Consider the following 24,243-nt stretch of genomic DNA (forward strand, 5'->3'; position numbering starts at 1 on the left):
AAAATAAGTTATCACACTCCACACCAGGTGATGGCGGTAATGGGCCAATTTCGTTGTGTGTCAACCGCCTGAAGTCAGGAAAAAGAAGAAGACTTCGTGGGTGTTTATTGCTGGATTATTAAGGCTTTCCCCAGAGTTTACACACGATTAATTGAATTTATTTTATAATACATAATCGGCTACAAAAAACGAGCACGTCCTGAGTATGTACACCTTCAATATAACTGTTAAAAGAGTGTATAAACTGATCGAAGAACCGGAGCTTCAAGCTAACCGGAGAAGTTTAGCTAATAATGTTCATTCTTAAACATTGAGCTTTAATTTTAATAAGTATGTTAAATCCCGGACGTTAGAGCTGAATACGTGGAGATGTTGTTCAGTCAATGTACAGAAACAGATTTCAGCTAACGCCAACATGCTAACAGTTATCATGTTAACGCTAACATGCTAACTGGTATCACTGTTGTTGACCAGAAAAACGTTTCCCTGCGTTAGCCTGAAATCAGCCGGTGTATCGTTGTAACGAGTGACCGTGTCATCTGGTGACCTCCTGTTGGTTTTAGTAGTTCAAATTACAATTGATAAATAAAAGACAAATCTAATGAGAATATTTTGAAATTAGAATGAAATACAAACACTTAACAAAAGGATGAAAGCCACCAGTTAACACGCACACTTTTTAAACTATCACAGCCGACAGAAAACAGCTTATTAAATACGATTTATTGATCAAATCAAATAAAGAATAATAAAAACCATAAATTACTTGGATGGTTCTTCAATAACGATTGTTCAGTGACAGACCATCAACACTTCATATCTACATCTCGGCCTCAGATCTCTGCAATATTTCTTTAAAGATTTTACATTTTGGTATGAATTGAAAAAAATCAAACGATATCGATATTTGTTTTGATACAACGGCAACAAAAAGGGACCCAGTATTGAGATTGCAGACAAACTCCTGCACGCTGTCTAACCTTCGCAAAAGCAAGCGAAAATGTTGCCAGGGTTTTTGTGCAGTTAAGACAGAGTGCAGCATTCCTCTCCTACCATCAGATCATGTAGTATTTTTCCACTAAGGTCCACTCAGTGAGATGTGTAGTGAGTGAAATGATAAAGTGAGCTTAGTATATGATCAAACATTAAGGAAACATGCTATGTTGAAGTGCTGGCTTCTCTGACAACAATGCAGCAGCCAGTATGTCCTACTTCTAACTTTAGATTCCTGCTCTTTATTTACCTGTTTGCCTCCGCAGGTTGATGGCCCGCCCTCCTCCTCCCCCCCTCCCCTCCCTTGCCTCCCTTCTCTCCTCTGTGCTCCCCCAAGGCTTCGCCGTGGGGCCCTCGGGGCTCTGTGAGGGGCGACTCGGGCTATGGTGGGTAGGCCGCTCGCTGCAGGCCGGGTCCCTGCTTGGGAGGGAGGGTGACACAGAGTGGGCCACCAGGTATCACAGCGAGGGGCTGACTGACAGCGAGGACAGTGAACGCACCGTGAAGCCTGCAACAGATCAGAAGGTTAGCAAAGAGGCTGAGGAGGTAGGTTCAAATAAACTAATAATAATAACAAATAAACAGATTTAATCTCTATTAGGACTGATTCATTGTTTTACACTTTACTTCTAACTCTTGCACATTTTTTTATCGGTTTTGGCGCTTAAACAGTGTCAGTAAATGTATTTCTGACACTTACAGTTTCACATCTTCACAAAACTCCTTAAAACTCCTTAAGTCTGTTGGGTGAGCTGCATGTGCGAACGCAGTGTTGATTGGCTATTACTCGTCAGATAGTGTTGTGGGCGGGACATTAAGTGAGATGGAAGCTGTGTCTGAAATCACTCACTCACTTTAGAGTGAAAACGCTGTTTTGTAAAGTGAGTGTCATCACACCCTGTATAGTCCATGCATTGTATCCCACAATGCATTGTGAAAAGTAGTGTACAACCGATGGTCACTGTACAAGCAATATATCCCACCATTGCGGTTCAAAGATTTTTGCGTGTTGAGAGTGGCGTTTGACTCGACTGCTCTACGACGGACGAGAGGAGCAACCAGCGGGAACACACAAACTCAATCAAGTTCTTACTGAAAACTGCCTGAAGGACACAGCTGCCATGAGAGCAGGGTTTTTCCTGTATAGAGAATTCTTTGGCGCCCCCCCAAAGAGGTTTTACCCAGCGCCAAAGGAAAATCACGAGCGGCAAAAGAAAAAAAAGACCATTCAAATTGCAAATCAAATCCTCTCTGAATGTATGTTAAAAATATCAATACATCAAACGACTGTTGAACAAGCAGAACATAAACTTAAATACGACGTCTCTGACTTCTAGCAGTCATCTCCCCTCTCATCCATTTACGCATGTGGCTCGCACTGGATAGCCAGCTGATTGACTGTTCGTTTCTTTTGACTGGTTCATGATGCTCCGCTGACACCCACAAGCGTTAAATGAGGGTTGATTTTCCGTTTGGCAAGTTAATTTCAAAGAGCAATTCACTTCATGGCAGTAAATATTTATCCCAACAGTCATGTTAAAACTATACTAAACCGCGTATGATGTAGGCTAACTGCGGCTAATTGGAACGGGTCATCGCGGGGGCACGCCCAGACGAGACACACCAACATACATGGCTGCAAACGCACACACACACCGGAAGGCCAACCACCGCGTGCACCTGTTTACTTGTAGTGCAACGGAACACGGTTGATCCGCTATCCGTATGGACCGAGTCGGGAACCCACGTTCAACTTTTCTCCGTCCACTTCCACCGTGTCTGCTTTTATCAACAATCAATAACTTAACGATCGTAACGTCAGCCAGCTGTAGTCTGTGAACTTCTCCACACAGACTGTCAAACAGCGCTGTGTTATAACCAGCAAATATATTTTTATTATTTCTCAAGTTCCTGATCTGATCAAATGATCCAAATGATCTGTGATTATTTGACATAATACCTTAGTAACTCAAAGAAATGTACTTAAACAAATGTGTATGTAAAATGAAAACACAATTTAAATGAAAAGAGCAGCCATCATAGGAAGAGGGTGAAATGAACTGGCAGGATGTGACCCCCCCTCTCCCAATCTCATTACACCCCTCTCCCTTAAAATCCCTCTCCTCCCCTGTTTCTCTGTTGCAATGAAAAAAAAAATCTTTACCAGATTTAATTTGGGTTTCAGTAACTTAAGCATAATGATAATATTCTTCATAAAATGTTTAGAAATAACAGGAAATTCACAGATTTCTGTCCAATAAGGTAATACAGACTCAAACTATACTGTAATACGCGGGTCGAATGTTTACTACAGCACGTATAATCACCCCCCAAAGGCCCATTCTGAGCCAGGAAAAACCCTGCATGAGAGCTCTGCGACGAAGAGGCTAAGAGGCTGTGCTTAGAGAAATCAAAATGTCCCATTAAGATTCAGAAAGTCTTCACAGATAATCATGATTTAATCTACAGTTCTATATGCAGCAGAGTCCCAGAGCTGACTTATGCAAACACCTTCTCATTCTCCATCAGGGTTTATTTTCAGCTCTCCTCTCTCTGCAGACTGAGGAGCTGCTCGCTTTGATTCAATGTTGACCCTGTGGGAATGCCATGAATGACTCGTTATTGTTATCAAAGTTGATACAAATCAGGAGGGGAAAGATTCTGAGCAGCCCGAGCTCATGGCTAAGCCCAGCCCAGCCATCAGTACAGAAGAAGTGAGACACATTGTTCTCCCATAAACATACACATCTTCCGCCTACAAGCAGTGAGTGCAGGACTGCGCGGGAATGGGGAGAGGGGACAATCATGCTTAAGCACGGTACGAGACAACTTTGCAGAGTGTGAGTGCACCCTTAGATACCAGTCGGTAGTGGTGTTCGATTTATCGATCTTAGATGAAGGATTTGAACGTGCTGACGATCTGCCAGAGCAGGGAGATTGTAGAACCCGGCTAATGTGTTTATTCTGTCATGCTGTAGTTTATTCTCCTACACCAGGGTTGTCAGACATACGGCCCGACAGCAGGTTTCATCCAGCCCGCGAGACGTTTTGGGAAGAAGGAGGAAATGTATTGAAAAATATTTTGAGATTTTTTATAAATTAAATATTTATAACATGTATTTTCCCCGAATTGTATTAAAACCTATGTAAAATGAGCAACGTAAAGGTTGATATCATGATACGAATATTAATTACACGGGGCACTTTGAAATATCTTCTCAGCAGGGAGTATCATAAAAAAGACGAGTGGCCGAGCGCACGAGCGAGATCGAAGGAGCGATATTTCTTTAGTTTTATTTGCTCACAAGTTGCCAGAATTGTATCAAAGCTACGGGACTTAACCGCTGCACTGCGCGCTCATCCTGACGGTCTTCAGCTCTGTCCACACTTCTTACCAGTTTCTCCTGTCTTGTCTGATGTAAAACAAAAGTTTGGCTGATAATAACAAAGCTTCCTATAGAGTGAGCCACAAAGACCGTCTCCACACATCCACACTAAGTGTAGGTTGTGGACACCGGCGTTGAGCCTGATGCATCTCCTGACTAGTTTTGCCTCTGGTTATTGTAAAAACAATAAATTAAAATGAATAATAACTGATTTTATTTACAGATGGTTCATTTTTAGGTCACTCAGAGGTGAACGTGTTGTGTTGATCACCTAAAAGTTTCAGCGCGACATCACTTCTAAATGCAGTAGACTGCTGTTGCACCTTTATCACCAGCTTTCATCAGACCGTAAAAATATAAGTATTACAGAACATTTCATTCTTATACAAATACGATATCACACACAGGCTGTCCGATCATACAGAGGTCCGCTGGTTTAACCGTAGAGCAGCGCTAAAAAGCTTTCTCAAATTGCGCACGGAGATGGCACAGATTCATGGCGCATAAAAAGTCAGTGACAGAGTTAGATCACAATATTGCGGACATGTAGAAGAACGGACTGCCAGACTCATATCAGAAGTGGTTTAACTGAGTTTACTTAGTTGAAGAACGTGCACTCCACACGGAGCTGATCAGACTGCAGTGCGCAACGCTGAAGGATCAATTCAAGTCTGTTGGTTTGGAAACATGTTATCATTTTCTAATGCCTAACACTAAAATACCTGAAGATGACTGTTTACATCAAAGACACTCTGTTTGTTTGTGACAACATATTCATGTGAGCAGGTTTTATCTGTAATGAACCTTAACGAGTGCAAACTGTGCTGTGGCCTGACACACACAGATCTAAAGTCTCTCTCTCTCTCTCTCCCTCTCTCTCTCTCTCTCTCTCTCTCTCTAGTAATGCGCTGATCCCAGGGCAGGTAGAATAACATGTGTCAAAGTTTCTATAACCTTGAACAGCAATAGTAAAACATAATATAATAATCTCAAACAAAACATAATGATTGATGTTGTCTTCTGTAATGTTGTATATTTAAATATTTCCATGTGCCAACATGCAGTTTGTAATGACAGTTAATCCCTCTGCTTAATGTACTTTTACATTTTATGTGTTAACATGCAGTTTTCTATACAAGTACCTTTTTTTGTCTTTTTTTCTAATCATACATTAGCCTATATATCCATGTGTTGAGTTATAGTGATGTCTGCAAAATTAGTCCGGCCCACTTGAGGTCTCATTTGAACAAATCCGGCCCCCGACCCAATAGAACTTTGACGATGTTTTTCAAATAGACTGTGCATTTAAAAACATTATACAGGGAAGTAAGTTTGGTTGAACTGGTCAGTAACTTGCAAATTTGTCTAAAGAACAGTATGATTAAAATCGTGATCGTGATTTTGCAAAAAAAAAAATTGTGATATGATATTTTTCCCATATCCCCCACCTCTACCAGTCGGCATGGCCCGTGTTTGAGGAGACCAACAGGAGTCTCTACACAGAGGAGACCATACAGAAACAAACAGACAACGTTTGTGATTATTAACCTTTTTGTTGTTGTTTTGCAGGCTCTGGTGATGACATCAGCAGATAAGGAAACATTCAAACAAAGCAGCGTCTGGATCAGGTGAGTCTCACGCAGGTAACAGCAGGAAGTAATCACATATGCACTCCGGATACTATCTAGATAATTACGGGAGGACTGCTCCGGAGATTCTCCCGACCTGGATGTTTACACATGCTCCTCACAGTGGGAGACTATCCCTGTCAGACAGGAAGGGGGGCGGGGGGGTCTCCTGAGGTAAGACGTGACATAAAAAGAGTAGTGTAGGAAGTAGTGTACGCAGCATCAGAGTCCTCCATAGGACTCTATAATAAGAATATTTGTCTTTGTATCAAGGCTACGTGTAGTTGAAGAGAATCTCAATGTGAACTAAAGAGTGGAGAAGAACATCCTGGAGAACAGGAAACATGCAGCAGCAGGTTGATTAGAGCACGGAGATGGTAGAGGTGGCGTGCAGACAGTCTATGGTCGTGCAGCGATCACAGGGAATAAAGGTCACCACCCCCTCCCACTGGCTCCAGGTGAATTCTCCTGATTATATCCTGCTGTGTTCTCACATCAGATCACTCTGACTTTCTGCAGAATAAATACTAACTAAAAAAAACACACATTTGAAGTAATATTATGGTTAAAGACATTACACACAAATGTAAATGACCAGAAAGAGAAGGCCAGAATCATACTTTACTGTGCTGCTTTGGCAACATGGATTGAGAGAGAGAGAGAGAGAGCAAGTGAGAGAGAGCCAGAGTGTGAGCGAGAGCAAGTGAGAGAGAGCAAGCGTGAGAGAGAGAGAAAGAGAGAGCAAGCGAGAGAGGGAGGGAGAGAGAGAAAGATTTTGAGATTTACAAAACAACTTTATTTACAATAATTAACAACAATTAACAACATACTTTTATACAGCATAAAGAAACTGAACAGTTAATATCACATGATTGACTTTTTAGATGCTAAAAAAAAGGGTTGAAGATGAGTTTCTTGATTATCAGATTATCCCTCCATAGCACCATGTTTCAATGAAATCTTTAGAATTAGTCATCGCTTTAAAGAAATGAAAGTCCACCCAGACTCTGGCTCTCATTAGGGAAAGGAAGAGGTCAGTCACTTCCTTTCCTTGCCTGTTCTCCAACTCTTTCTTCCTGCTGAGATAGATGGCCAGTTTTGCTTGTCCTGATAAAAAGTTTAAAAGTTTCCATTTAACCGTGTTAATTTTGTTGTACCCTGCTCCAAAGATAAAAACTGTTTTTTTTTTGTTTTTTTTTTTAAATATATTTATTTTTGGGCTTTTTGTGCCTTTAATTGAGAGATAGGACAGTGGATAGAGTCGGAAACCAGGGAGAGAGAGAGGGGAGCGACATGCAGGAAAGGAGCCACAGGCCGGACCCGAACCCAGGCCGCCCGCTTGAGACTACAGCCTCCATATATGGGGCGCGCGCCCTAACCACTGCGCCACCAGCGCCCCGATAAAAAATGTTTTTGACCATGTCTCATTAAAAAACCCCAAACAGATCGCTGAGTCTGACACACTCTGAAAGGCAGTGAAAAAATGTTTCCACAGACCCACAAAAAAAAACATTGATTAGACACAGAAGGATTAAAACGAGAGAAAAAAGAGTTTACGGCTATTGCTGCATTTAGAATCCTCCATTACAGATCACCAGATCTCTTGTTCAGAGGGCTTTTATAAAAAAACTCTCCACACTGGCTTGATGTGGTCAGACACTTTCAACCATTGTCTCCACTTGGTGTCCACTCTGTTTTTCAATACACTCTCATTTAATACTTTAACACACACACAAAACAATTCCTTACCTCTAACGTTATAAAAGTTCAAACATTTATCATCAGTCCCTTTTGAATGTCTTTCACTTGAAACACAAGAATTCATTGTGAGGCCTATTTCAGGAAAAGGATCACGGTCAATAGGTACTTCCTTCCTGCTACAGTAATCCTGCAGCATCTCCTTCTCTTCCCCCGTCAGTCTGAGACGCAACAGTCTGAGCACTCTGTCCACAAAACGTGCAGACCGGAGACCAAGAGCAGAGGTCACTGCTACTGTATTGTTCAGTTCAGGTCCAGCTATGTCCAAGATCTGTCTCAGTGTGGTGTTGTCAGTGGAGATGAAAGCATGCTTGAGGCCCATTAAAGATGTGATCCCCATAGATCAGAGGCTCCTCCAGCAGCCAGTGTAGGGACAGTGTGGGCTCTAGTCTTTTCCATAAAAACAGTTTCCAGGTTTTAAAAAGGCTCTGATAAAAAGCAGACAGGTTGCACAGATTAAAACAGTCAGTATTCATTAAAAACAGTGAGGAATCCAGTCCCAACCCGTTCACTTTTAAAAAAATGCTGCTGGCCACTGGTCTCCAGACCACATCAGCTTGGCCAGTGAGGAACTTCTGTAGGAACTGGATTCTGAAGGCAGCTACTCTGCTGGCCAGGTGGACCAGACCCTGCCCTCCTTCCCCTTTAGGTAAAAACAGCACAGCCTGTGGAACCCAATGCAGATTGTCCCAGAAAAAGTCCAACATCACTGATTGCAGTTGTTTAAAGGAGTCCAGCAGGGGGCTCTATAGATGCCATGTTGTGCCAGAGTCCGCAGGAGACCAAGGGTGCGTTCGAATTGTCCCTCCTATCTCCTTTCACTATCCACTTTACCTTAACCCCGGTGAAAACGTCATGAGCTTAAGGAAAGATGTTAGGAGAATTCATAAAGGACTTAGGGAAAGGCGATCTCGTTGCTCTAACAATCTGACCACATTTCCTCGAGGCGACGTCATTAAATGCAACGGGCCGGTGGAGGTTAATGACGTGGGTCTGCCGTGTTGAAACTACAATGTTCAGAAAATGGACTACAAAAAACGCATCTAAAAAACTTTCCCCTGTGTCTTGTTATTGGTGAAATAATCCTAATCAGGCTGGGATTGAAATAAAAGAAATATAGACTACCAGGCTACAAGTAACAAAAGTGAAACCATCAGCTTCCTGTCCACTCAGAAATCAACATAAGTATGAAATTAATTGTTACATTTATGCAAGACAAGAATGTACAACTGAAGAAATGCACAAAACATTCTGAATTGAATGAAATATGTTGAATAAAACATCATCTGGCTCTAAATGTCTCTGATCCCTTTTTACCTGAAACACAGGGTGATGTTTTTTATGGTGATTATAATCTGATTATATGGCTTTGCATAATATCTCAAGAACCTTAATCAAGGCAAGGGTTTCAGCATCTGTGACTGAAGGAAAGTTTAACGTTATTTATGATATTGCTTACGGCTGCCAAAACACTCAAAGTGGATAAATAATGAATGCAAACTGAACATAGGCTGCAATAAAAGTTAAACTCACTTTGATCGTTTTACAACATCAGCATAAAGGAGGTTATAAAGGAAGCATTGACCCACCTTCAACTTTTAGAGAATTCGAACGGCTCTTATCACTTAAATGCTTCCAGGGTTAAGGTAAAGTGGATAGTGAAAGGAGATAGGAGGGACAATTCGAACGCACCCCAAGTTGTTAATGATGAGCACTCTTCCTCTGTACGACATTTGTGGCAGCAGCCACCTCCACTTCTCCAGCCTCCCCTTCACTTGCTCCACCACCTCCTCCCAGTTCTTCTGTACAGTGAGCTCATCCCCTAAAAACACACCAAGATACCTAAAACCATTTCTTCCCCATGTTAGTCCTGCTGGTAGGTTGGGCAGCGAATGGGATTTAAAACCAACTGCTAACCCTTCACTTTTCCCCCAGTTCACTTTTGCAGATGATACTATACCAAATTCCTTCACAATGTTTTCTATTAAAAATACTTCTTTTTGATTTTTTATCATGACAGTAACATCATCTGCATAGACTGACACAATAAAATGTTTTGAACAGTGAGGTAAAATTAACCCTTCAATGGAAGACCGTATTTTACACAACATGGGTTCAATAGAGATGGAATATAACATCCCTGAAAGAGCACAACCTTGTCTTATTCCTCTCTTAATTTTAAAAGGTGCACTTAGTCCTCCATTGATTTTCATTTTTACACTCTCAATGTCCTGGTACAAAACCTTGATCATAGCATTGAAACCAGGGCTGAGACCAAAACGCTCCAGAACTTTCCAGCAGAGGTAGAGGTGCTCAACCCGGTCAAAAGCTTTTTCTTGAGCTAAAGAAATGAGGTCTATGTCCAATGAACTAGAGACGTTCAAAACATCAGGAATTAATTAATCCTAAGGAATTAATCAGGAATGTGGCTCAGGATAACCTGACCCCCCCACTACTGCTGCTACTGTGGCTCAGGATGACCTGTTTCAGAGTTCCTACTTTAAAATTACTCATGGAGAGAGAGATCAAAAAAGTAACAACTAGAAACAAAAACATCTGTATTTTAAAAGATTTCATCATCATAATCATCATCCCCGTCATCACCAACATTGTTACACAGTTCCTGTCTCAGTTTGGACATGTACTTTCTTAATCTATAAGTTTCCTGATCAGAAAAGACCCTTTCCCTTTATCTCTAATGAGATCTCGTGCCGACTAAAAAAAAAGCCTTTTACCAGGGAAATAATTTTCTATTTTTACACCCCACATATTTTTGTTTTTTTTGTAGAAACAGTTTAATTTTTTCGACACTGTAGTCTCTTTTGTTTTTGTGTCTCTGAGAGTATCTGCACTCAGACATTTCACTGTCAGTGAGATGGGGAGAGTCCTCATTAGCACTGACCTCTGATCCTGGATCACATTCTTTTGGTTTGTTTTCTATTTTTCCTTTTGCTTTCTTTGTTGTTCTTTTCTTTTCTTCTAGTGAAACATTTTCACTAGTCTTTGATTTTCTTTTGGCGCTAGGAGTACTAAGAGAAGACTCCTCTTCCTCCATCTCCTCCTCAGCATGTTCAGTACAGCCCCTCCCTTTACCTGCTGCCTGTTGCTCAGTATCAACACTAGACCCATTCCCCACCTCCATCTGCTCACCTGTCTGCTCCTTAAACCCTCCACCACTCTGTGTCTCCTCACCTCCTTCACTCTGTGTCTCCTCACCTGTCTGCTCCTTACCCCCTCCACTCTGTGTCTCCTCACCTCCTCCACTCTGTGTCTCCTCATCTGTCTGGCTTTCACCTTCTCCACTCTGTGTCTTTCACCTCCTCCACTCTGTGTCTCCTCACCTCCTCCACTCTGTGTCTCCTCATCTGTCTGGCTTTCACCTCCTCCACTCTGTGTCTTTCACCTCCTCCACTCTGTGTCTCCTCACCTCCACCACTCTGTGTCTGCTCCTTAAACCCTCCACCACTCTGTGTCTCCTCACCTGTCTGCTCCTTACCCCCTCCACTCTGTGTCTCCTCACCTCCTCCACTCTGTGTCTGCTCACCTGTCTGCTCCTTACCCCCTCCACTCTGTGTCTCCTCACCTGTCCGTCTCTCACCTCCTCTACTCTGTGTCTGCTCACCTGTCCCTCTCCCACCTGCACTGGATCCCTCAGCTTCATCTTTGTATGAACATGCTCTGATAAGATGCCCCTCCCTTTTACAGTGAACACATTTCATGTTTTCAGAAGTGACATAAATCACATAATCAAAGTCTTGTACTCTCAGGTTGAAAACAAGATTAAGCTCCACATTTCTTTTATTTAAGATCATATAGACCTGACGTCTGTGAGAGACCACGTGACTGAGCTGCGGTGCTTTACAGCTCGAAGGCAGCTTCTTAATAGGAGAGACTATTTTCCCGTGTCTTGATAACTCCCTTTGCAGAAAGTCATCACTAATAAACGGCGAACAATTTGACAAAATGACCTTCATAGAAGGCAGAGACAGAGGAGACACGGGAACGAGTGTCGTTTATGACCACTCCGTTTTCCACCACGGCGTTCACCTTATCAACGCTGTCTAAAAACAGAACCACCGCTCCATTCATCCGGGCCGCAGAGTGTTAAATCTCCCACCACCTCAGCAACTCGTTAATCCAGTGAACTCGACACCCATTACCTCCACACGTGCAAACAAACACACCGCAACTAAACGTTAAACCGATCTCTATACACCCAGTAACAATAAACAAGTACCCAAAAAAACAACTAACACATAAATTAGATTAAAAAAAGTTTGGAAAATTAACACTCACTCAAGAGCTCCGCACACTCTCACACACCAACTCTCTATCTACTCAGAGAGAGAGAGAGAGATGAGATCATCCTATCCTAGTGACAATCCTACAGGAGACGTGGTTCAGAGGAGACGGTCCCACTGGTTGTCCTCTCGGTTATAAAGAAATTATACTCCCGTCAATCAAACTCCAGAGTGTCACTCAGGGGAGGGACTCAGGATTATCTGGCACAGATCAGAATTAACACATTCAATTGACATGATTAAAAAAGAACAATCATACATTTGGCTCAAAATTAACAAAGAAATAATATGTACTGATAAACATGTCTACCTGTGTGCTGTTTATACCCCCCCCCTCAGAATCCCCATACTTTAAAGAAGATATTATTTCTGTTTTAGAGGGGGAGATTAATAATTTTAAAAGTTTGGGAAATGTTCTTGTATGTGGAGATTTAAAGGGATACTTCACCCATTTGCATTAAGCTTTGTATCAGTAGTAAACTGGTAGTATTTTTGAATGGTCGTGCATCCCGCCCTCATTTCCCCCTGAGACTGGAAAGTTCTGTATTTCTAAGTCTGTAAAGGAGCTTCCAGTGACGCAAATATCGTCATTTTGCGTCATCGGAAGTTGTTGCGGTTAGCGGGGTGAAACTACAACGCTAGTTCCTCATATTTTCGACCACTGAAGCTTCAGACCAATCACAGATCAGTGGGTGGGAACTCACTCCCAGAATCGAAACTTAACGTCCGCCATATTGCTTGGAAGCTATGCTAACAGGCTCTATGGAGAAAGCTGATAATGGCGAAAAAATATAAATATAGTGGTGAGACGGCTGCTGCCAACAGGCTGGTCTTGTGTTGTGGCCACCGGGGCTGCTAGCGCTGGCGCTGGCCACGACACAAAACCGGCCTGTCGGCAGCAACCGTCTCGCGGCTATATTGCTGGCCGCCACCGGCCTCTGCCAGCTCAGCAGCCAAGACATAAGGCCTGCCTGTCGGCGGCGGTGAGGATGAGGAGCCGGGGCCGGGGCTTGAGCTGGGGCGGACTGGTAGTGTCGGTGCTCTCACTGTTTGTCTATGGACACAGACATAGAGTCTGTTTTCTGACAGGAATTTACAAGATCAATTCTGGAAGAAATCTCTGAATCAGTTGAGGAAACGGTCTTATGTGTTGAAGTAAATATGTCTGTGAATGTTTTTATTTCTATATTTCTGCTGCTATACTGTATATTTTGGAGAAACTGTAACGATCAAATTTCCCTCTGGGATTAATAAAGTATTTCTGATTCTGAAATCGAGGACCTTAGTGGGAGTGGCCTGCGGTGCTGTGCATCGTGGGAGTTGGTGTCTTTCATCCACATGAGCCAAAAAGACACTTTCTGCCTTTTCTCGGTCAAGAACCAACTTCAAAATGTATTTCACATTTCTACATATATGATCCAATGTCAATACAGATTCATGTTTCAACGGGTGAAGTATCCCTTTAAATACTCGGACAGGAGAGAAAGCAGACACCATTGATATACAGGGAGGCAAACACCTGGGTCTACCTGATGTAACCAGCTTTTCTTTCTCTGAGTTACTCCACAGACACAACTTCGATAAAACCACTAACACAAGTGGTAGCCAGCTTTTGGAGCTCTGTGGCACGCTGGGTCTGTACATCGTCAATGGCCGTCTACGAGGAGACTCCCTGGGTCGGTTCACATTCAGCTCAGCTCTTGGTAGCAGCACGGTTGACTATGCCATCACAGACCTCGACCCAATGTCTCTCAAAGCTTTCACAGTCAGCACGCCTAGCCCACTGTCAGACCACAGTAAGATCAGTGTCTATTTAAAGAATGAAAACTGAAACTCTGAGCCCAGCCAACTCTTAAATCCTAAAAGTGTATACAAATGGAAATCTTACAGCACACTGTTGGGGTTTTATCTCGTCAAATTTGGTTATATTATTAATAATTATATTTAATTAATTGTTAATATAAATACCAATATTATTAAACTACATTTAATCAACTCGGGGGCACCACTCTAAGAGCAGAGAACAAATAACCAAAATATCACTAAAATCAGTCTCAAATTAGTTATTTAATTACTAATATTATTAATAATTAATAACCTGTATTTAATAAATTGAAGGCGTGAAATCCGTACACAAAGCCTTCGCACCCAGCTTATATCACAATGCAAATACACCAGTAATCACAAACAACTGCTCTCTTAAATTATAACAGAATTTATTTAAACAAAGCAACATGAATCCAAAATCAATGAACTTAATCAAACAAATAACTATTATAAACTAATCTAAGCAAACAAACATTATCAAAACTTGTGAATGTGGTGTGTGTGTGTGTGTGTGTGTGTGGCTGAGAGAGAGAGAGAAAACAAGATGGTGGAGAGAGACAATGGGACAAAATGGTGGACAACAAAGGAAGCCGTGTGGCTGCCTTTTGAAATAGTTTGAGCTCTCTGAGCTGAGTTCAGTAACTGTTACTTAAACACCAGAAAGCCAGTGGCCGGACTTTGATTCAACGGCGGGTACACTGGTCTTTCTGTTTGTGAAAGCCGTTGACTGAAGGTAAACTAGCATAGCATTACATACATAGGTGAACACAGCAGTTCATCACAATAAAACAAATGCAGCAGCTTACAACAGATAATAAACAGAATATGACCTCTCGTCAACAATGATGCATAATTATCAGTGGTTATAAAAGAAACATAACTATTTCTGAAACTATTTCTGCCCAGACCAAAGCTCTTACTTGGGCTAACTCCTGGTGATCATTGCAAAGTTGGTTGGATCTCCACTCAGTTGACTATTAAATCAACAGATTCAGGCAAGTTTCCTTCATGGCAGATGTAGGAGGAGGGTAGCAGGATTCAGATCTTCGACCAGAGCACTGCTCTGTGGTCTTCTGGTTGCAGGAGCCGAGTTCTTTATTTGTCCTTGTGGATTCACGGTTCAGTGGGCTTTTCTTCAGCGCTCCAGTCTAGTTGCGTTCAATGACACAAAGGAAAGAAACTCTCCTTTTTGCTCGAACCTGATAGCATCTGATTGCGCCCAAAACTCTTAAAAATATGCCGTGGAAGTAGTCAGCTGAATCCTCTGATGCTTGAATTCAGCATGTGAAGAGCTACCTAGACTGAGCAACCTCAGCTCTGGAGTTTAACCTATGTAAGTCAAGAGGAGGAAAGGGTTTGTCTCCTAGACTGCTGGAGTCCATCATATGTGTGAGGCGATTGCTTTGAAGGACTGGGGCTGCCTGTACCTCGGGCCTCCCTCAATGGGGATAGAGAATTCAGACCCCCCACTTTTCACACCTATTTGTTAGTTGCTGTTGGGGGGTGCTGGGACTAAGACTCCTTTGTATAGTTCCCTCCAAAACAACTCTAGTCAGGCTTGAGAACTGCAATACAGGCCTAAGTCATTTGTACAGCACACATGGCTGAGGTCCAACAACAGAGAGATACCAAAAAGCATTTGAACATCCTCAAATTAAATATCTAATTGATTTATTTTTCTCCAAATCATTTCCCCAAAACAAAGATGGAAAAAATTCTGCTGTTGATCAAGTAAATTTTTATAAATTGGCATTTCTATCAATACTGAAAACATCTAATCAAAAACCAAAACAATTAAGTAATAAATGGTTTGATCATGGTTGTAAAAATATGAGAAAGACCTTATGAAAGTTATCAAATGAGAAACACAGAGACCCAAAGAATCCAAATATACGGCCGAGCTTCAGCATCGTCCGGCCCCGCGACCTCAGCAGCCGGTGCTGCCTGAGCATTTCCCCGCAAATGAATTTTATTTTCTGAAGTCCTCTTGGTGTTAAAGTTTAATTTGTGTCTCTGACAGAAATACACACATGCACACGTAGTTTAAAATACTGTTACAATGACGATGATGAGTGTATCATTCATTCACCTGTTTTTTCCTCATCAGGTTTGCCTGCCAGGTGCGGAGCAGAGCCCTGCAGAATGTGACCGTGCGGTGTGTCTGTGGAGAGGTGTGTGTGTGTGAGTGTGTGGACTTGTGTCTGCGTGTGTGTCGGGACATCCAGCCGGGGTCAGAGCTTCTGCAGTACGACGATACGCCGAGGAAAATAATGACGACAGATCAACATGGCGGACAAGACGCTGCACACACAGGTAAAAATACTGTAAACACACACGCACACACATTGGTAAAAATACTGTGCACATGCACGCACACACACACACACACACTCAGACATATATTCCAAGTTCCAAATTGACTTCACAGATTAGTTTAGGTCAGTATGACCCTGACATCAATAATGTCTTTTCTGTATATGCAAAGCCTGTGGAAGAGTTTGGGAGAATTGGCATAGCATGGACACAGCTTCAGACGTGTTCTGCTACTCCATCTCTCCTCCGGAGTATTTTTGTCTGTAAACTTTCTTCAACTTAAGTCATATGAGTCTCCTGAATCGTCGCGTGTGTGAAGTCAAGTTCTTAGTAATTTCCTCAACAAGGGGCGGCAATCGTGCTTAAGCATGGTACGGGAAAACTTTGCAGAGTGTAAGTGCGCCCTTAGAGTCAAACAGCAGCTAAACCAATGCTTGTATATAAAGATGGACGGCACGTCTGCACCTCCTCTCGCTGAGCAAAAATTATCACAAAATCCCCCCAGGACGTTTGGAGGCAGATTTTGTGCAATCATGGTGTGTTATACTTGAATAACGAATTAAAACTAAACTTCTTAATGACACAAACAATGTTTGAGAAACATTTAAGTCATGTGTAGTTTAACTTTTATAGTTTGAATTTGTTAACATGTAGGAGGCGGAGCTAATGACTGCATTATATCAATAGGAAGAGCTACAAATATTTTGGCATCACTTTTGGGGAGCTGTCATGTCGTCAATTTTTGATCCAGATATGTTAATGAAATGACATCTTGGAGACTGACAGAAAACATGTGATTTTCTTCATCATTGATTTAGTGTTATTCATCTTTGAACAGTTCACAGGCTGCAGCACAGAAGAGAGCCAGAGCCAGACACCACCAACATGTCAATCATTCAGGAGGACAAACAGGAGGAGGAGGTCAGACAGGAGGAGGAGGAGGACAGACAGGAGGAGGAGGTCAGACAGGAGGAGGAGGTCAGACAGGAGGAGGAGGTCAGACAGGAGGACAGACAGGAGGAGGACGTCAGACAGGAGGAGGAGGACAGACAGGAGGAGGACGTCAGACAGGAGGAGGAGGACAGACAGGAGGAGGAGGAGGAGCACAGAGAGTCACCTAGATGTATAAGGAGGAGGAAGCTAAGCTCCCACAGGAGTAGGAGCGTTCACAGAGTCCGAACAGCTGACACAGGCTGTAATAATAATGATAACAATGACCTCCACTCCTGCGTCCTCCCTTCACCTCCTCCCGTCCGCTGCAGCTCCCGCCTGGCTGCTAAACCACGACGTGTTCACTGCCGCTCTAACCGTGGGAAACAGCACCCTGATCCCCCCACACAGACAGAGGGGCAGAGTGTGTCCACCACAGACAGGAGGGTGGGGTCCATGAAGGCGTCTGAACGGGACACTGACGATGCGCCTGCAGAGAGTGAGCGGGGGGCAGGGCTCACCTGTCCCGTCGCAGTGAGAGAGAGGAGGTACAAATGCTACAGCTGTGGGAAGAAGTTCTTTCAGATCGGACACTTAAAGAAACATCATTTCAGCCACACGGACCAGAAACCGTTCAGGTGCGACGAGTGTGACCGGAGCTACACATCTGCAGAGAGCTTCAGAGCTCATCAGGTAAACTTTCTTCATGCTGTCCGTGTCTCCTCAGAGAGTTTTCTTCACCCAAACTCCCTTTTCATGTCTTTATTTTCAAATCTAACCTCCAACTCTGTTGTTTACGTGAGGTGGTGCATCCTTCCGTTGGGCACGATATCCTCAATAAAACCCTGCAGTCTGTGATGAGTCATTATTGTCACAACTTAGTGTGAGCATGCTGAGATGATAGAGAAGAAGATCTGTTCAGATTCTCTTCATGTGCCTGATTTTAAACTCTTGTAGTCTGACACTGACTTTAAGGAGGATTTTCTTCTCTAATTGAGCACAATCATATGTTTGACATTTCTGTGCTGACATTTGTGGTTATTGATCAGGCAACATTTGCCAACAATATCAGATTATATTTCTCTCCTGCCTGCTCCTCTCTGTGTCCTCCTCGTGAACGACGTCGCTCAATCATTTTCTGTCCTCTTTGTTTCTGCCGGCTGACACGAAGTTAGCTGTTGTTTCCTGTTTTATCTGAATCAGTTATCTGTATGAATAAAAAATAGTTCTTTTTTAAAAATGTGTGTGTGAGGGGGACTTCCGGTGGCGCTGAAGCGAATGGCAGCCTAAAAACCCTGCTCCCAACCGGTCGGGGGATAAACAAAAAAAGACTAAATGTAAACAAGGCTCAAGACGTGGTCAAGGAGAGACAGTCGAAGAAACATACAGCGAGGAGGAAAACTATGAGAACAATGGCGACGCTGACAAAGTAGCTAGCCCGTCATGCAGGCCATCTATAACGAGATTCGTGCTCTCAGGTCGGATCTTAAAAGTGAAATGAGTGAATTCCGACTTTCCTTTCGTAACGACATGAAGAAGGAGTTGAACGAGTTTAGAGGAGAAATCAACCGGAAACTACAGGTGAGCTACAGGCTACCATAGCAAGAGTGACAGATGCCGAACAGCGTATATCTGACATTGAAGAATGGGACACGTAGCGAAGGAGGCTCTCACCCAGGCTCTAGAGAACCAAGAGGTCCTGCAGGCTAAGCTAACCGAGCTAGAAGCACGCTCACGCCGGAACAATCTCTGTATATGCGGAGTACTGGAGGGATCAGAGGGGTCCAATCTATCAGAGTTTGTAACGAAGCTAATAAAATCAGCAGTCGGACTGCCGGTCGCGGACATGGACCTCGGAATACAGCGTTGTCACCGGGCACTTGCCCCAAAGCCTCCCCAAGACGCACCGCCTAGATCACTGGTGATTTGCTTCCTCGAGTTCAGAGTGAAAGAACAAGTATTGCATACTACGTGGAGAAAGAAAGATGTTTGCTACGAGGGGAAAAGGATTTATTTTGATCAAGATTTGATCAAGGGGATACTGAGAGTGCTCAAAGCCAAAGGAATCCGCTTCCAAACGCCACATCCAGCTAAGCTGAAGGTGTTTTTTTGACAGCGGCACCCAGGTCTACTAGAGTGCGGCTGAGGCGGCTAAAGACCTGAAGAAGAGAGGATTCCCTATGGAAAACGTTAAGGAGCCAGACTCTGCAGCGTTGAAGCAGCGGAGATTGGCAACGTGGGAGAAGGCAGGTGCAAATCGCCGCAGACAGGTAGTGGACCACAGGTGGATAAGAGAGAGACTGCGGAGCTTTCAGCGTACTCCACTGGGAGCATCTGTTGCTGGTGAGTGAAGCGCCCGAGGGTAAACATCTCCACACTATCGCGGGGTGAGTGGCTACCGGCTGGAGCCATGTACCTCTATAGAAGGTAAACCCAGTGACTGTTAATTGAGATATCATCATGTCATCTGGGACTAACCCCCCAGCTTGGACCCTCATCTTTAACACTGGGCTTCAAAAGAAAAGTGTTATTAACTCCCATGTAAAGTGGATGACATATTACTGCGCTCTAGTCAGTCTACCAGGAGAGTTACTACTATAAATACCCAGATTTGTTTAAGTTGAACCTTATACTTAAGAGTTAAATACTATAGTGTTTCTGTTTCTACCTAAATTGGAATTATATAGGCCTACTTAAGATGATAACGCTTGGGCTTTTGACTTTTTGACTTTTGTCTACTTAATATGAGAGTTTAAGTACTTCCTCAAACTTACCTATGTTGCATTTTTATTTAATTTTCAATCTACCTAGGAATTAATTTTTTCTTTCCTATAAGTGCTTATTCCTATCCTTATACTTGAGAAGACAATACTTGTGTTTCTCGACTCTCTGCCAATTTACAAAGAGACTTAATATTATTATTTACTGAGCTTGATAATATGGAGGTTTATACCGGTTTTGGGGAAACTGACTTGAAAATGCTACCGATGCAGACTATCTTCTTTGATACCTACGAGAGGCCCTCGACAGAAGCGAGGATCTCCTCTCAACTTGAGGTTTTATTTGAACTTTGGACTTGGAAGTCTTTGGTTTGTGTTTTTCTGTTTTGTTGTTCATTGTTCATGTTTGGGATATCATGGGTAATGTTACACAGGTGTACACAGTTTGAAAGGAGTATATGCATCATCAGGAATATAAGATAGTCACGCTAAATGTCAATGGGCTGCATAATCCCATTAAAAGGAGTAAAATTATAGCTAAAATGAAACGAGAAAAGCTGCAGGTAGTTTTTTGGCAAGAGACTCATCTGTCTTCTTTAGAACATGAAAAATTTAAAAAACTTGGATTTCAAAATACCTATTACTCATCTCATAAATGGGCCGCAGGAGGGGAGTGACCATACTGATCCCTAATGCAGTAAATTTTGAAATTATTTCAGAAGTGAAAGATAAGGAAGGGAGATTTGTTTTAGTAAAGGGCAAATTAGACAATGTAGAAGTAACTTTACTTAATGTGTATGAAAAGAAAAAAGAAAAGTCCAAATGCCATTTTAGTCCAGCGGATGCTTGCAGAGCTGGGTCTGATTGACGTGTGGAGAGAGTCTCATCCAGGAGAAAAACAATTCACCTATTATTCCCCATGTCACTCTGTATATTCACAAATTGATTATTTATTTATATACAAATCAGACTGGCACAGAGTCAGGGACTGTAAGATAGGGATTAGGGACGTATCTGATCATTCAGGGGTGTACCTAACCCTGCACCTAACTAATCAATGGAAAAATACACTTTGGAGACTTAATACAAGCATTTTAAATGACAAAACAGTACAGAAACAGATTCAACAGGAATTTGAAACATATTTACAAAATAATGATAATGGAGAGGTGTCTCCAAATACTTTATGGGACGCTGCAAAGGCACTTTTTTTTCACTTGTTGAACTACAAGAGGAAATGAAGTCATTAGAAATCAGACACACTGAACAAAAGATCCTCAGATATTAACTAGAATAAACTAAATTAAACAAGATATAAATGGTATATATGATGAGGAAATTGAAAAACAACTTAAATTTACCAAACAAAGGTATTATGAGACGGGGCCTAGGGCAATGAAACTACTTTACTGGAGGATACGAAAACAACGGGGAAAGAATACGATTTATAAGATCAGGAATCCCAAGACACAAAAGGTTTGCAGTTGAGGATATTCAACGTGCTTTTGAACTATATTATAAAGACCTATATACCCAACTGGCCATGGCAGATATTACAACAATAGAGTCTTTTCTAAGTTCACTAGACCTACCATCTATAGGAGAACAACAAAATAAAGAAATTATGGCTGTGATAACAGCAGAAGAACTGAATAAAGCCATTTCAAGATTGAAAGCTAATAAGGCTCCGGGTTCAGATGGATATCCGTCCGAGTGGTATAAAACATTTAAACTTCAAATAACACCTGTTCTGCTTAACTGTTTTAATCATACACTGAGAACAGGGGAAGCCCCCCAATCATGGAAGGAAGCAGTTATCTCTATCATCCCGAAAGAAGGAAAAGATAAAAAAGGAATGCAGCTCATACAGACCAATATCAGTCTTGAATGTAGACTATAAATTATTTGCTTCAATCCTGTCTAAGAGACTGGAATTCATTGTCCCGGAGCTGGTAGATTTAGATCAAACAGGCTTTGCATTAAATAGACAGACACAGGATAATTTAAGTAGAACACTACAAGTGGTGAGTCATATTACATCAGAAAACATCAGTGCAATGTTGGTCAGCCTAGATGCCAAAAAGGCATTTGACTCGGTGGGTTGGGAATATCTATACAGGGTGCTTGCAAGATTTGGCTTCAAAGACGGTTTTATTCAATGTATTAGAGCGTTATACTTCTCTCCAACAGCCAAGATCAGGGTCAATGGACACCTGTCGCAAACTATTCATTTGGAAAGAGGGACACACCAGGGCTGTCCCCTGAGTCTGACCCTATTTGCGTTATTTATTGAACCTTTGGCTCAAGCAATTAGAGAGGACTCTGAGATAAAGGGGATTATGATTAGAGGAGAATAACATAAGACTTGTATGTTTGCAGATGATGTTCTGCTTTTTATTACAAGCCCAGACTCAAGCATCCCTAAATTGATGTCCCTGCTAAATAAATATAATTCATATTCTGGATACAAGCTAAATATTCAAAAAACGCAAACCCTCACATTTAATTATACTCCCCATCCAGATACAAAAGGGAAATATAATCTCAAATCTGACTCGCCCAAAATAAAATATTTAGGAATAAACCTTACTAAGGATATGTCACAACTTTTTAAAAACAACTTTGACAACAATCAAATCTGACATCTCTAGATGGACCCTCCTCCCACTAGATATGAATAATAGAATAGAAATAATTAAAATGAATGTGTTACCATGGCTTCTTTATCTCTTCTAGTCATTGCCTCTAGAGGTACCCCAAAAACAATTTGATGAGTGGAATGCCTGGATCTCAAGGTTCGTTTGGAACAGTAGAAGACCTAGGGTTCAGTTTAAGACACTGCAGCTGAAAAAAGAGAAGGGAGGAAGAGCTTTACCATGCTTACAGGATTATTATTATGCTGCGCAATTGAAACCCTTAGTATACTGGTGCGCTCCAAATTATGAATCCAAATGGAAAAGCTTGGAAAGTACACAGATAAAAATTCCAATACAATCTATACTAGGAAATAAAAGCCAAGCTGAAAGACATTATAACAGCTTGAATCGATGGACTTTATTCACTCTTAAGCTATGGTTTAAGGCAGTGGTCGCCAACCCATCGATCGCGTAGGTATGCTGTGCCACCAAACACAAGCATTGTCTAAGAGAGGAAACCTGGAGCGGCACCACAATACCAACCACCAGAAATTCAAAGAAAGCTACCCCCGAAAGAGCGCCATCCGGGCAAGGAAAGTTGACGAATTAAAATCGGGGTTGAAGACCCAGCAATCGCTTTTCACAAAACCTGCTGCTCAAAATAAGGCCGCTGCTGAAGCATTGTTTCGCATAAGCCACCTGTTGGCTAAACACAAGAAGCCTTTTACAGATAGCGATTTATTCAAGGAAGCAATGGCCATTACCGCAGAGACTGTTTTCAACGACTTCAAAAACAAAGCTGACATCAAAAACGCACTCCGTGGTTTACCACTTGGCCCTGCAACAGTGACAAGGAGGGTCGAGTCACTGTCGGAGGACGTGGATCGACAAGTGTTAAAAGACTTGTCTCTCTGTGAATATTTTTCTTTACAGTTCGATGAATCCCAGGATGCAATGGACACGGCTCAGCTTGTTGTATTTGTCAGAATGGCATTCCAGGATTCTACAACAAAGGAGGACTTTCTCACTCTTTTGCATTTAAAAGAGAGAACGAGGGGTGAGGATATTTACAATGAGTTTAAAAAATATGTCAGTGAAAACGACATCCCCATTCATAAACTGGTTGCTATTACTACTGACGGGGCCCCGGCAATGCGCGGTGTGCGCGCTGGTTTCGTAGCACTGTGTCGTAATGACCCCGATTTTCCTGACTTTGTGAATTACCACTGTGTTATTCATCAGCAGGCCTTAGCTGGGAAGGTCCTGGACTTTTCTCATGTAATGGCACTGGTGGTCAAACTGATAAATTCGATTCGAGCAAAAGCGCTTCAGCACCGCTTATTCACGGCGTTATTGGATGAGCTCGATGCTGCATGTGGAGACCTAATTCTCCACGCTGATGTCTGGTGGTTGAGTCGCGGCAAAGTGCTGCAGCGTTTTGTTGATTTGCTGCCAGAGATTAAGACTTTTCTGTCGACAAGGAACGAGGAGCACGAGCAACTGTCCGATGATGCGTGGCTACTGGACCTGGACCTTCTGACAGACCTAACGGCAAAACTGAACGCATTAAACAACGAGCTCCAGGGTTAAGACCGACACCTGCCCCACATGATAAGCGCAGTGAATGCGTTCAAGGCCAAGCTCGGTGTTTGGACCACACATCTAAAGAACGGGACGCTGACACACTTTTCCAACCTGGAAAAAATGTCACAGGCCATCGAAGTCAAGGATGCTTTTCACCCAGAGCAGTA

At 42.4% G+C, this 24,243-nt stretch overlaps 1 protein-coding gene across 6 annotated transcripts in view; it reads left to right on the plus strand.

The window, feature by feature from the left end:
* Positions 1–78: 78 nt before the first annotated feature.
* LOC132978418 (zinc finger protein 408-like) overlaps positions 79–24,243 on the plus strand; it is a 29,258-nt gene continuing 5,093 nt past the window's right edge. Inside the window, exons 1-6 of one of the 6 annotated variants that reach the window (XM_061043644.1) lie at positions 93–203; positions 1,260–1,539; positions 5,949–6,007; positions 16,001–16,206; positions 17,045–17,166; positions 17,203–17,829. In XM_061043644.1, coding sequence (XP_060899627.1) covers positions 1,264–1,539; positions 5,949–6,007; positions 16,001–16,206; positions 17,045–17,166; positions 17,203–17,829 — 1,290 coding nt within the window. In that variant the 5' untranslated portion in view covers positions 93–203; positions 1,260–1,263. Of the gene's footprint in view, positions 204–1,259; positions 1,540–5,948; positions 6,182–16,000; positions 16,207–17,044; positions 17,830–24,243 lie in introns of those variants that run through there. The other 5 variants (XM_061043654.1, XM_061043662.1, XM_061043663.1 and 2 more) reach the window with 5 other exon arrangements.

The sequence above is a fragment of the Labrus mixtus genome, chromosome 1 (genome assembly GCF_963584025.1).
Source record: "Labrus mixtus chromosome 1, fLabMix1.1, whole genome shotgun sequence".
NCBI lineage: Eukaryota > Metazoa > Chordata > Actinopteri > Labriformes > Labridae > Labrus > Labrus mixtus.